Raw genomic sequence first — 13,147 nt, forward strand, 5'->3', positions numbered from 1 at the left:
GTATTTGTTCTCTTCAAATTAAGGACTGGTCCATTCAAATTTCTTATAATTAAAAAAAATTTTTTTTACACTCTCATACAGCGAAGTTCTTTAACAGCTCAAAGAATTTTCTTCAATTTGAAGTCCTAAGATTTTAGGAGTCTTCATGTTCATAACCATATAAACACAACTGATCCAGCTGAGATGCTGGAAGTTGCACTCATGTAGCAATAGAGATCTCACACCTTCCATGCTCAACAAAAAACCTGTACATCTTCTCAAAAACAACAGACACAATAGTAGGCAGCTATAGAAACTACACACACTCAAAGTTTTAAAATATATGATAGCAAAATTGAATATGATTTGATATGTATATTTTCCAGAGATAGAACAAACTAGGTGCTATTAACAAGCCAGAATATTACAAACGTGCCTAATGAATCATTGAAGCAGAATTTCAAAGGTAAAATTAGGAGGTAAGTATTATACAATAAATGTGACCATTTCATTCTCATCACAATAGTTCCTACGTGCTATAACATTATGCTAATCTCTCTTGCCTTAGTTATCTAACCATGATGACAAAAAGTCGAATTCAACAGGTCTCAGAACACCGCATTTCCTCTTTCCTTTCCATCTTCGCAACCTCTTTCTACCAAGTTATAGACAATTTTATTTTTGGACCATTTCTTTTCCAAACCAAGATAAGTGACATAAAATAACTACATGCCCGTTTACGTGTTTCTAATAGAAACAAACAAACCTATGAAACCATGAAGCTTATCAGTCAGAAGTGAACCCGTATTCATAGTTTACCTCATCCAAATACTTGGAGTTCTCTCTTTCAGCTTCTTGCTTAGCTCGCAGCCATTCTTCCCTCAGTTTTTCTTGTTCTCGTTTGTATTTCTCCTGTTAGGTTAGATTGAAGTGATACAAATAAATAAGAAACTTGGTTTACTTGCATTAAGATGTACTACTCTAATTTAATTTATTTTGTAAAAGACCAGAGTGGTAAAAACATGCTTGATTTCCATCAGGACATCAGGTGTGCCGAAAGTGAATGATATCCTCTCAAATACAATCAAAAGGAGTTCAGTCATTGATTTCAGAGAAGCCAGGCTTCTTGTATGCTAACCTAACAACTGACCTCACATCCATTACATTCCCTTTCTTTACAGTTCAGTTCCAAACTGAAAAAATACCAGCTATCTGAAGTATTTATTGGAAGACAGTACTCATATTTAACTTGGAACTGGGCACAGTAATATGATAAAGTCATTACTAAGTTAAATATGAGGCAGTAATTTGGTTTCAGCAAGAACATTTGGTCTTTTGGAAGCTTATCCTAACAAAAGACAATTTTTGGACCTCTAATTTTGTCCTATGACTAGATTTAGTATGAAATCAAAGCAGTGTTTTAAGACATTATTTAAGGTACTCAATAAATATTTTGGTGGTTTTGTCCGTCACTCCCTCAGTCTTGGGGAAAACAAAATATGTAACATTAAATATTTTCCTTCTAAGGTTTTAGTTGTTTGTTTGTTTGTGTTTTTTTGTTTTGTTTTCTCTCCTCTCTCTTTCTTTCTCGCTCGCCTGGAAATAAACAAAGACTGGCTTATATTCCTTGCTCTGTTATTTAAAAAAGTCATTACTGGGATCATCGGGAAGAGGAACAACATTATGACTCAAGACAAATTTAGTTTTTCAGGTGGCAAAAAAAGGAAAAGGGAAAATAAAAGCAAAAGCAGAGGGATCAGATTGGTCTCAAAAAAGGGAAGACAAGTTTTACATTTTTCAAAGCCATCTCTCCACATGTCAAATTGTACACCAACTGTAAAAGAGACCACAAATATGTTTAGAAGGGCACAACTCTCCTGCCTCATAGGAGTTTGCAAGTTAAAAAGGAATAATAAAAGCCAAAACATTAAGAAAAAAACAACACAGAGCAATTAAGTTTTGCTTTGTCATTGAGATTTACTGCTGAATGCCTAAATTTTATTAACACTGCTTGTACTGAGTAAATGACATCTCTGTCACCTGGTTATCAAGAAACTCATTCTAGAGACAATTTTCTTACCAAAAAAAATCATATTCAAATGTGATGACCTAAGTGGTCTTTGCTTGTAACTTTTCCCCCCCCCCCCCCCGGTAAGAGCAAACCAGCCTTCTGATGACTGAGCACTTCTGGCTGTAGTGAATATACAAGTCTGGCTTTGATTTCATGAAGCTCACTAATGCATTTACCTCTTTTTTGCTAATAATTGCTAGTATCTTCTATTGTACAGCCCATCAAATGTATCTAAAAGTCCTCTTCAGCAATCAAAGAAGAGTTACAGAAATCAAGAAGTGTTTTCTTCCCTAATAGTTAACAGTTAATCCTATGATCATGAAGATTAACTATACCTGCAGTAAACGATCCTGCTCCTTTTGCCATTTTTCCTGTCGTTTTCGTTCTTCCTCTTGATCCCAAACCCGACGATTTGAAGCAGTAATGGATGGGACTGGGAGCTAATACAGCATGGAAATGAATGAATGTTATCATCCTACACATAATCAATGCTACATTTTAAAAGAGAAATAAAAGCCATTACAAATGCTATAGCTTTAGAATGACAAGAACCTAAATCAACTTCTTCAAAGGGACAGTAAGTAACCATTTTCTTAGACATTAAAAAAAGTCTTAGAGCTCTCTGATTTGATTGGAATTTTAAGGCAGTGTAAAAAAGCAATGGAAAGCTGCGGGCTTCTTGAAAAGACAAGTATTATACAGCTCATTAATTATGTGTAAACAGTACTTACATCAGGCAGTGCAGGCTCCGGGCCACCTGTGGGATTTGCAAGTAGAAGGCAAAACAAAACAAACAAAAAATAAAATTATTAGAAAGAAGCATACTAACTACCTTAAGACTTGCTCACTACTTTAACACTTCCTCAGGTGTGGAAAGTCTGAACTTCAGACTAAATTTTTACTTCCTTAGTAAGCCATGCTTGTAGCATTTGACCCTACTTCACTTACTTGAGGTCAGAATTTATTAGGTGCTTTCAACTAACGTGTGCAACACTTTAAAAGCTTTACATGCTTACAGGTGCTATCAGCATTTGTTTGAAATGGCAGTACCTCTCCCACTGTGGCAAAACAGAAGCTTCTTGCTGCAGTTTTCCTATTGTTATCGCAAAAAACATGCCAGATGTTCAGCATGCCAGATGTTCAGAATGTTGCTCTGGTGTACAGCAGCTACTCACCTAATAACCTTGGCATGAACCAAGAGCAATAGGCAACTTCTACATCATGAAACTGTGCTTTTTACCTTTGCACCTGCTTTCCCTTTCCTACTCTGCAAAGCATACTTTAATTTGGTGAGCTCGTCACCATTTACCACAAGCTTTATGCTCTCTGAGGCTATCATGCTTGATCACAGCTTGTACCAAAACAATGATTAAAAAATAAACCCTACATATTCACAATTTTGTCTTCATTATCAGACCCAAACAGCCGCAGTAACAACAGGACAAATAGAATTGATCTCCTGTGCAGTTGCACCGGGAGAGATTAAAGGCAGACATAAGCTGTAGCTGTTTTGCTCCTCTCTTTTCTCACACCTGTAAGCTTATGCTGGCCTGCACAGATTTAAAAAAGAAAATTCTTCTATAACCTTGTAATGTCAAAATTCCAAAAGTTAAAAATGACCAAAAGTACACTGAGTGTACACTCCAGAAATACACCCTTCTCTTCCCCCTCAAGCAAAAATTCATCAAAAGAAAACCAAATTTCACAGCCAGCCTTAAAAAAAAAAAAAAAGCAGAGGGGAAGCCATCAAAAAAATACCACCTTATAACAGATACAGTAAGCAAACAGAACCACAAACACAGATATATGCTGTGGCACTTCACGTATCACTTCTCAAAAAATAAAAGGGCACACAACCAGGGGAATAAGTCTTAGCTTCGCTCAAATCACTGGCCAAATTCACACTGGACTTCCAGCAGGCCACAATTTCACTCTTTCAGGCTACAGCAAAACAGCAAGGCATATATAGTCTAAAGACAGCATTAGACATACATTAGTGGAAGTATGCAAGTTGTGACATGCAGAACACCGAAAAGCAACCTACAAAACCAGAACTGAGAGCCTCATTTATTTATTTATTTTTGCCTTTAAAAGCTAGCAGATTCAATTCAAAATTTGTATTGGTCTTCTCAGGATCTAGTGACTTCACCACATAGTGGAAGACCAGCCACAACTGTTTTCCATTGATTTAGAATATATAGAGAGCTGCAATTCAAAATAATAAAATGCTTTGCTCTGAATTTGAGTTTAACAGCTGTTTGAACTCTGCAATAAGCTTCTACTGGAATGTTCAACATTATTTTGTTTTGTAGGTAGCAGTAAACCTGAACAGCAAGTGCTATCCCTCTTACTCCTATCCAGTGGAGAAAAAAAAAAGGAATATGAACAATACAAAAGATTTAAATAGCTATAGATAGAACACACAAAGACCCATTACCACAAAGGTAGACCCATGAATTGTAAGAATAACCTGATGACCCTGGGGAAAGAAGGGAAATGAATTATGTTGCTTTGTCATAACTGCAGCAAACAATGCTGAAGAGGCAGAGTACCCAGCACCAGACTTGTTAAGAAGAGTGTGCAACAGGAACATTTTCATGGAAGTACATGAAATGTTAGCTCTTTGGTTTACCTTGTTCAAAAAATTGTGACCGTCTTTTTAAGTTTTTCAAAGAAATTGGTTCAGATGCTATTTGAAAGATACAAAGAATACAGACAAGTCAATGAGGTGCTGTTTTGTTTTTCTTTCAAATGACTATCACCACTGGATAACAAAAGTTTGTTACACCTCCAGTCTACGGACATGTCACAAAAAAAAAAAAGCCCCTGAAATAAAGGAAAACCTAATGTTTCATAGCAATAAATAGTTTTTAGTAGGTTACATCATATACTGATTAGTATTTAATTTTATCACTGACACTGTTCAACTTTAACAACAGTACAAGCATCAAACTCAGACTCAGATTCTTCCCGTCTAATTTCAGCCACCTTGACTGAGATGCCAAATTAGGCTAAGGAGTCTAATCACCATTTAACGTCATCGGAAAGGCATCTCCAGAGGACAACTTATCTCTTGGGGGATACTTTTGTATATCACCAGGCACATGCAAGATAAAATGAAATACAGAGTTCCCATTTAAGGCTTACTGTTCCATTTGGAAGTGTAAATACCTGGTTTCTCTCACTGTCATCAAGTAAGATAATTGTTCATAGCATCATAAGTAATTGTTGTTCATGCCAGAACCATCAATATCAATTTGTCAGGAACACAACTAAGAGTAGTAATAAAAAAAACAACCACAGCTTTCTCCCTTAACGTCACAACTAAAACAGAAAAGAAAATGGATACTCTACATTTTTTTCCTGGGCAGTGAAATAAACTGATACTCATACTGATCCAGTCTCCACACAATTCAGTAGCAATTATAACAAATTCTGCACCTCCTCTTTCTCTTTCATCCCTACTCTACATTAAGTTTACAACCACTAATGCTGAGACAGGGGATTTGTCACTGCTTTGTTGTCAGTTCTCCAACTGTTTAGCACGTCAAGGAAGCAAACTACACCCAGTTTGGATGCAATTAGATCTCTGTGATACCTGTCTAGTTTTTAGTTCATTAAGGTCTCACTTAGCCCACTATATAAAGCTTGCAATAATTACAGGTTTAGTATCTGTGCTTGTTCCAAACCCATACATTAGAAGATGAAAAGCAATGGTAGTTTACCTCTTTGTTCATTAGATCCAAGGTCTCCTTGCATTCCATTTATCAACTTTGTTTCCGTACCCTAAAAAATAAGAGATACAGGACTCAAATTCATTAGACTTGTGGAAGTTGATCCAATTAAACTTCTCCCCTGACAGGAGCTGTGTATCATGAAACATTTGATTTCAAAATATTAAAATTCCACAGGAGGATATGAAAACTAACTAAAACTTCTTGAGTATATTATATGATAAAATGACTGGAGGCATTTGTGGGGATTTGTAACAGGCTGTGAATTGGTAGCTGAAGTAAAAAACATTAGTTTGCAAGAAAATGCCAGGAGACAAGACCTTCCTATTTCAGCTCCTGGGCAGGCAGGTTGGGAGATATTTGCAGGTAATTTGAAAGAACATAACTGCTGTTGCTTTGGACTGCAACATTCATTTACACTAATGATGGAGGTTATATGCTTTTCTAAAGAATAAGCAATGTACACACCTCAGCTAACTCAGTCTTTAAATATTTTAATATTTTTCATAGTCTTTAGAGCACCGTATATATCTTACTACCTAGTTATATCTCCATATTTGCAGTAATCTTTATGTTCCTAAAAATAAGCAATGCAAGTTAAGAAAAAGAGGTTTTCTTCCTCTCCATCCTTCCCCTTATCAAGGCAATCAATTTTCACTTCTCCTCCCCAACATCCCACAACTGTTCAAAAATATACTCACAGAATTCTGAAGACTGCTGGAGAATTCTCTTTTTGATGATATGGTTGAAACATTTGAAACACATTCTCCAGAAGTTGCATCAATCCATTTATTTTCAGATGTACCTATAATGTTGGTACCCATACTGGTGAGATTGAGGATTTTATGCCTTACATGTGGCAGGGAAGGCTGGTCTTTGCCCCAGTCTTTTGGTATGTGGAGATCAAGAAATTAACGTAGACAGTAACGTCAAAGAACAGAACAACACTTAGCGAAAACACATTAAAATAACACAAGAGACACATAAACAAAGAACAAAGACGGAGAGACGCAAATCAGGTAGAATTTGTGGAGACAGGAAAAGGGGCTTTTACGAGCAGACCGCCTTCCCCAAAAATACAAGTGTTAGTCAGAAGCCACAAGTTTGCCAGGTATTTTACTAACATGGACTATCGCAGCTCAACATTAGAGAGTAATTAGTATTAATTGAAAACTATTTCATCAGCATTAGTAATGATCAAGAGAATTCTTTCAACTTTACTCACACAAGGTAATATTTCAATCACACACTATTCAGGGAAGTGTCATTTTCACATCCAAGATACTCAGGAAACACATAGGGCAACAATAAAAAAAAAGGAGGGGTAGTCTGAACTAGAAAAAAATTATGAGGGGAAGAAAAAATCAACATCCTCGCTCAGCCTCCATAATTCTCCCCATCCCCAATTCCCTCCAGTTTATTCAATGAACTCTCCAATAGTTTTTCACTTTTCATTTTTGCTAGGTCCTGTAGAAATCATGATTTGTTTTGTGTCTCTTCCCCAATCAATTATTTTCCTTTTTTTTTTTTTCTCCACTTGCTGTTAAATTTTTCTACCCAGTATCCCACTAAAATAATGTTTTGTCATTATACTCTCAAATAAGTCACTGATCACTCTCCCAATTCTGTAAAAGTTATTTCATGATTTTGAAAGGGTATCCTGATCAGACCCATGGCAAGCCCAGAGACTAAACAAGGCCTTCAGCTGGGATGGAAACCTTCACTAGCTAGAATAGGTACTACCATTCTGTTGAGATTACGGCATCACAATATTTGGGTAAATGTTTAAAATCATAGTAGAGAAGAGCTATATCAACCACAAGCTCATACACCAGCAAAAACCCTTCATGAAGGTAAACAGGCAAGATTCTCCTTTACTGAAGAAAGGAACTGCTGCTGTTTCAGGGACAGAGGCTCCAAACTTGACTATCTTCTAGAGACTAGCCCCTCTTTGTTTTTGTGGTATGGCAAGAAATGAACATTTTATATTTCCTTGTGTGTTGGTTGTACATTTTATTTGTTTATTCAGCTGCGTGTTCTGTTAAAAGCAGGACAGAGCACTGGACAGAGGTAAGTTCAATGTTTAGTAGACTTGCTTGCCACAACATTTCTAATGCACAAGGAGTTAAAAAAGCCAAGCTGTGTTAAAATGCAACAGACCTTAGCAAACTACTTAGCTCAGATACATGTTACTTCTGTAAGGGTAATAAGGACTCTCAGCTGTCAGGTGCAGCAGAGAGGAAGCTTATTTGCCTTACAGAGCATACTGTATCTGCCCTATGAAACAACTCACCATTCTTTCCATATCGTCTAACATCCATGACCAGGTTTCCAGTTTCTAGTGCTCTGTTGATGGCTTCTTCCCACTGACTATAGTCCATATGTGAAACCTTTGTGCCGTTGATAGCAATGATCTCATCATCTACATGCAGCTGAGAAAGTTTTGCAGGGCTACCTGCAGAAAACAGAAGGAAAAAAAAAATATCTTTTAACAGTTATTTATTTTTAACCACAGCTGTTACTGAGGGAATAAAGTAGCAATTCATACAGAGAAATGCTTATTAGTGGATATTCAGAAAGTCTTGAAAAAAAATGACAGTACTGTGAATATAAGGTCAGTAAAATCAGTTAATATTAGAGTAGCATTGAACTTCAAAACATAAAATGACAAACGTTAGTCTTTGGGGTTTGCAAGCATTCACATTTAATAAACAGGCTCTGGTTAGCCCTCTTCTGCCTTTCTGAAAGAGACAGGCAGCACCACAGTGTCTGTAGCCAACAATTAGCTGAAGTTCAGACAATGTTTGGGTAATCCTCCTATTTGCCCAAAAATATACTCCGTTTAATTAATTCCAGTATAAGATGACTTCCTCATTCTTATTTACATTTTATGGGCTCTATTGACAAGAATATGCTGCTATGTTGCTTTGCTAACAATATTTTATAGCTCTGAGTTGAGTGGCAATTGGTCTCACTCAAGGTATTGCTAGGTGCTGTCCTGTTAAGAGTTCTCTGAATTGTATTTATTTTAGCAGTGCCTACAAATCAATTAAGAGTAAATTTTATTGCCATTTGGACTTTGGATTTTAATGATATTTTGCAAGACAGGCTGCACTTTATACTCTTTTTCACTTATTACTATGTGCTGGCTGGTGATCTAAGCAGCCTAAGGACAGAGTGCCTACAGGACTAGGACTAGTGAGTGGCCCCACCTCCCCACACACTTTTTTAATTCAGAAAATGGATGAGTTGAGAAGCTCAAACTTCCTTACATATAATTTTATGAATTATGTCTGAATTGTTCTTCCATTAAGAGTAATTCCCTTAGCAGAACAACCACATTTTCACTTTTTTTCTAAAGATTGCAAAATAAATCCTTATGTTAATAACATCAAACAAATTTGAATTACACAACAGAAACTTTTTCCAGATTAAGTCGAGAAATGCACACATCTTTTTTAAAATATACCAAGGACAATGCTATATTTCATTATCATAAACAGATGTGGACAAACATGACAGAAGAATTTAGACATCATATGCTTCATTCTAATCTTCTGATTCACTAGAACAATGCTGTTACAAGTCTGGATCTAAGGATTCAAATAGCTCTTAAATTTCCTGGATTTTAAGTAAATTAAGTAACAAAGAAGAGCTATGCTTCCTATATTATACCAAGCAGTGATCCTGCGCGTTCACAAAAAAATGGCACTACCGTGTTGGAAGAGCTTAGATTCATATTCTGTTTTTCTGCATTCCTAAGATATGGACTGATATTCCATTAGAAGTTACCAGCAAATCTTTTAAAACACACTAAATACTTTTAAGTAATGTTAAAAAGAAGAAACAAACAAAAAACAACAAAAATACACAAGTTTTCATTTGGAGGAAGAAAGCATGGGCAACAGCTAAATTGAAAAAAAAAAAGCATCTCCTTGGAGCCAGGAAGATGTCAAAGAATTAATAGATTTGAAGATCAAATTGAATGTACCATCAACAATACTATCAAAGTTACTAATATTGAAGTCACTACTTGCAACATTTTATAAACGTTTGTAAGTGTCTTATGTGACAGTTTAAGATTTTTTGTACCATATAGTTTGAACACATACATGGAACTTTATACTCATTGTACAGAGAATGCTACAGACTCAGAGACACTGGAACTGTTTTGTGTTGTGACAAGATGAGCACTAGGAACCAAGTGGTGGTCATTTTACTCAAATAATTCAGTTGGGATGACATTCAGCTCAGAGAAATACCTCTGGGTTACCAACTCACATTTTAGGAAAGGAAGGAATTTTAAGATGGCATAGTTCTTCCCATAATATCACGAGAAAAATATATGCAGACCACACCACAACCATTCAGATTTGAACAAACAGCAGTGGTCTCCAAATTGGAAATGTACTTAACACATTCAGGAAAAATTACACTGCACAACTTTTGTCATGTAACTTTGCTGGCTAGCCTTCCTACGCTGCCTTTGCAGTCTGTGAATGAAAGGGCTTCTCAGGAGTGCAAGCTAAACCACCTATATTGACTGGGCTTTTGCTCCAATTCAACCTTAGAGAAGTCTGCAGAGATTAGCTGGCTCTTCAAGTTCCTAGAGCTGTATGGTGCCAAACACCTTCCTTGAAGTCCTCCAAAAGCACAGAACTTAGTGATAATTTCTTGTCATGGGTATAGAGGATTTAGCTTAAATTACATTTAAAAATATATATATATATAAGAAAAAGAAAAACCACAGTATGGCTGTTTTACATAAATTTCACTGAAGGTAGAGGATTTTTTCTTAGCCCTCTCAAAAGGAGACCAAACAAACAAAAGAAAACCGACAAATGCAAAATAATATTTCTCACTCATTTTCCATCCACATTTATTTCTCTCTAACCTACCTGTTGTTACTACAGCAAATACCCACTTGTACTCTTAGAAAATAATTAAAACATGTAGGAAGTGGAACAAATTTACTTCATCTTACATGCCTGTGAGTGTTCAGTCACACACCTGTACATTCCTACATCAATGCAATCTCAAAAATCAATTGCAAATGGGGCAACATATGGCAGGTGAACACAATACAGTGGTTATAAATGGAGACATGGAATGTTCTGACACGGATATATAGGAAGAAGTTTCTCCAAGAGGAGAAATGCATTAGAGTAGACGGCACAAAGAAGCTGTGTAGTCTCCATCCTTGGTCTCAAAACCAACTACGTAAGGCCTTGAGCTCTGGTATGAATTCAGTTCTGACGCTTCTTTGAGCAGTGGATTGCTCTAGGTCCTAAGGACCCCTTCCAGTCTGAATTGTCCTATATCTTATTTTTAAAAATATAAAACAACATTCAGTAGCCCTCAGCTGAAGGCATATCTAACTCTTCAATGAGCTGTCTACCTCCTTCATCTTTCATTCCTTTAAAGGAAATTATAGCTATCACATAAGGACACAAGTCAATTACTGAAAAAGATGTTAAACATGCTAGAAATAATACCAATATATAAGCCACCAAAACCTCGTCATTTTGTCTTTATTCTTTGCATCCTTCATTGTGAGAATGATAATACAGCATAACCCAGGTAACAGCTACAAGGCAATGACTTTCTTGCCTACAGAACCAAGGCACAGAGTTCATTTGGAACTTTGTGAATGACAATGAGAAACACCCGGTATCCCCAGGTTTCTCATTTACAGCTGGCAGTGCAGAAAGACAGTCCTTTGCCCCCCAGTAACAAAGTTAAACCAGAAGCCTAGCAACAGATTAAGTAAATTAAGTTATTCTTCACACAAACTAATTATTAATGGTCATAATCTAATTATGAAAAGTACTCAGCTACAATGAAGAGAGCTATAAATTGACTTTAAAACAAAAATCAAGGCTGCCACGTAAGTACAGTTAAATGGTATATTTTCCTCTCTGGAAAGAATAATGAAGGGCTAACTAAATGAGGAATTTCCAGTTATTACTCTTTTCTCAAAATGAACTCATATTTGATGTAAGAAAGGGGACAATATATATCATATTAAATATAATCAAGTATTTCTGACAATGTGAGAGATCACTGTTCAGAGAATAGGTACTACATGCGATTTACTTGTTGATTTTGCACTTTTAGTTTTTGTTTTTTACTCAAGAAAACTGAGCTTGTTCTCTGCAGGAGACAAAGCTTAGAAATGCTTCTATACGCTTTATTTCAACACAAAAACTTTTGTTTTTCCTCAATACTAACACATCTGAAAAAAATGCACTGGTAATCAACTAAGAAATTGCAATTGCCTAAAAATATTAACTGTCTCCAAAAATACAAGAGACTAAGAAAGGTAAAATCAAAGTAAAAATATTAATGTCTAGCAAAGTTTGAATTCATGTTTTATAAACACATGAACTCCTTTAAAATAAGGTGAAGGGAACAACCTCGATGTCAAAAATCTGCATGTACGCTTTACTACTGTTCTGTATGAGAGTTGATAAACCCTTGACTAATCATATTTATAGTTTTTCAGTAGTCATAGGAACATTCTTGATTTGGAAAATGCTTTTTAGTATTTCTGAATTAAATCCATTCAAAGAGATTATGATTCACAGAAATACAATAGTAAACAAAATATTATTTTTTTTCAGTTGTCTACCTGATTATTATTATTATTTTTAATATTCCCAATATCCTTTATGGTAAATATCTTACTTTAGAAGCCTCCGCAAACTAGATACAAGAACAAAAGTTTGTACACTTAAATGCACATTTACCTTCTTCGACTGTTTGTACAAAGGCCCCTGATGAAGTCCAATTTGTTGTAAACCCGAAGTCGCGACTGTGGCCAGGTCTCTGGTTTACATTGATTCTCAATTCACTGTACTGTTCCTGAAAAATAAAACATGACACTACAGTATCTGGTATCACGGGAATCTAAATGAGGGAAAGTTTATCCACTAAATAAGCAAGGCTACTCACAATGCGCACTTTAATCATCTATTATTAGCATCACCAACAAAGGAAGCAGCATTGAACTTTGTTAACTAACTAGTTTGTTTTATATTCAAAGGTGTGTTTTCAGTGTACTTTTATATTTTGGCTATACATATAACATACTTAGCCATGCATTTTTTCTAATTTAAATATTTCATGAAGTGATGCTACAAGATGTAACGTGTTTGAGGAAACAAACCCTAAATGGGTCATCATGGACAGCCTTGTGAATTTGTAAAATCCAGTGCCTCCTGACCAATCGTCATTCAAAAAGGAACATGAAGAAAAACAGCAACAACAAAACAAATAACTAATTCAATCTTACTTTTTCTTCCACATACTACAAAAGTCATCATCAGTTTCCTTTGCAGGCTCAATGCTGCAACTAGGTTTT

General features: G+C 35.8%; 1 protein-coding gene across 24 annotated transcripts in view; it reads right to left on the reverse strand.

Moving 5' to 3' along the window:
• The window catches only part of LMO7 (LIM domain 7), a 129,330-nt gene that overhangs the window by 14,996 nt on the left and 101,187 nt on the right, over window positions 1-13,147 (reverse strand). For 11 of the 24 annotated variants that reach the window (XM_038183937.2, XM_038183593.2, XM_038183903.2 and 8 more), the window contains 9 exons: window positions 12,534-12,648; window positions 8,078-8,239; window positions 6,486-6,670; window positions 5,776-5,836; window positions 4,683-4,739; window positions 2,782-2,807; window positions 2,386-2,490; window positions 1,772-1,813; window positions 799-891 (listed from right to left, as the gene is read on the reverse strand). In XM_038183937.2, coding sequence (XP_038039865.2) covers window positions 799-891; window positions 1,772-1,813; window positions 2,386-2,490; window positions 2,782-2,807; window positions 4,683-4,739; window positions 5,776-5,836; window positions 6,486-6,670; window positions 8,078-8,239; window positions 12,534-12,648 — 846 coding nt within the window. Of the gene's footprint in view, window positions 1-798; window positions 892-1,771; window positions 1,814-2,385; window positions 2,491-2,781; window positions 2,808-4,487; window positions 4,530-4,682; window positions 4,740-5,775; window positions 5,837-6,485; window positions 6,671-8,077; window positions 8,240-12,533; window positions 12,649-13,147 lie in introns of all 24 variants that reach the window. The other 13 variants (XM_072032487.1, XM_072032491.1, XM_072032489.1 and 10 more) reach the window with 8 other exon arrangements.

Source organism: Anas platyrhynchos, chromosome 1 (genome assembly GCF_047663525.1).
Source record: "Anas platyrhynchos isolate ZD024472 breed Pekin duck chromosome 1, IASCAAS_PekinDuck_T2T, whole genome shotgun sequence".
In the NCBI taxonomy this organism is placed as follows: Eukaryota; Metazoa; Chordata; class Aves; order Anseriformes; family Anatidae; genus Anas; species Anas platyrhynchos.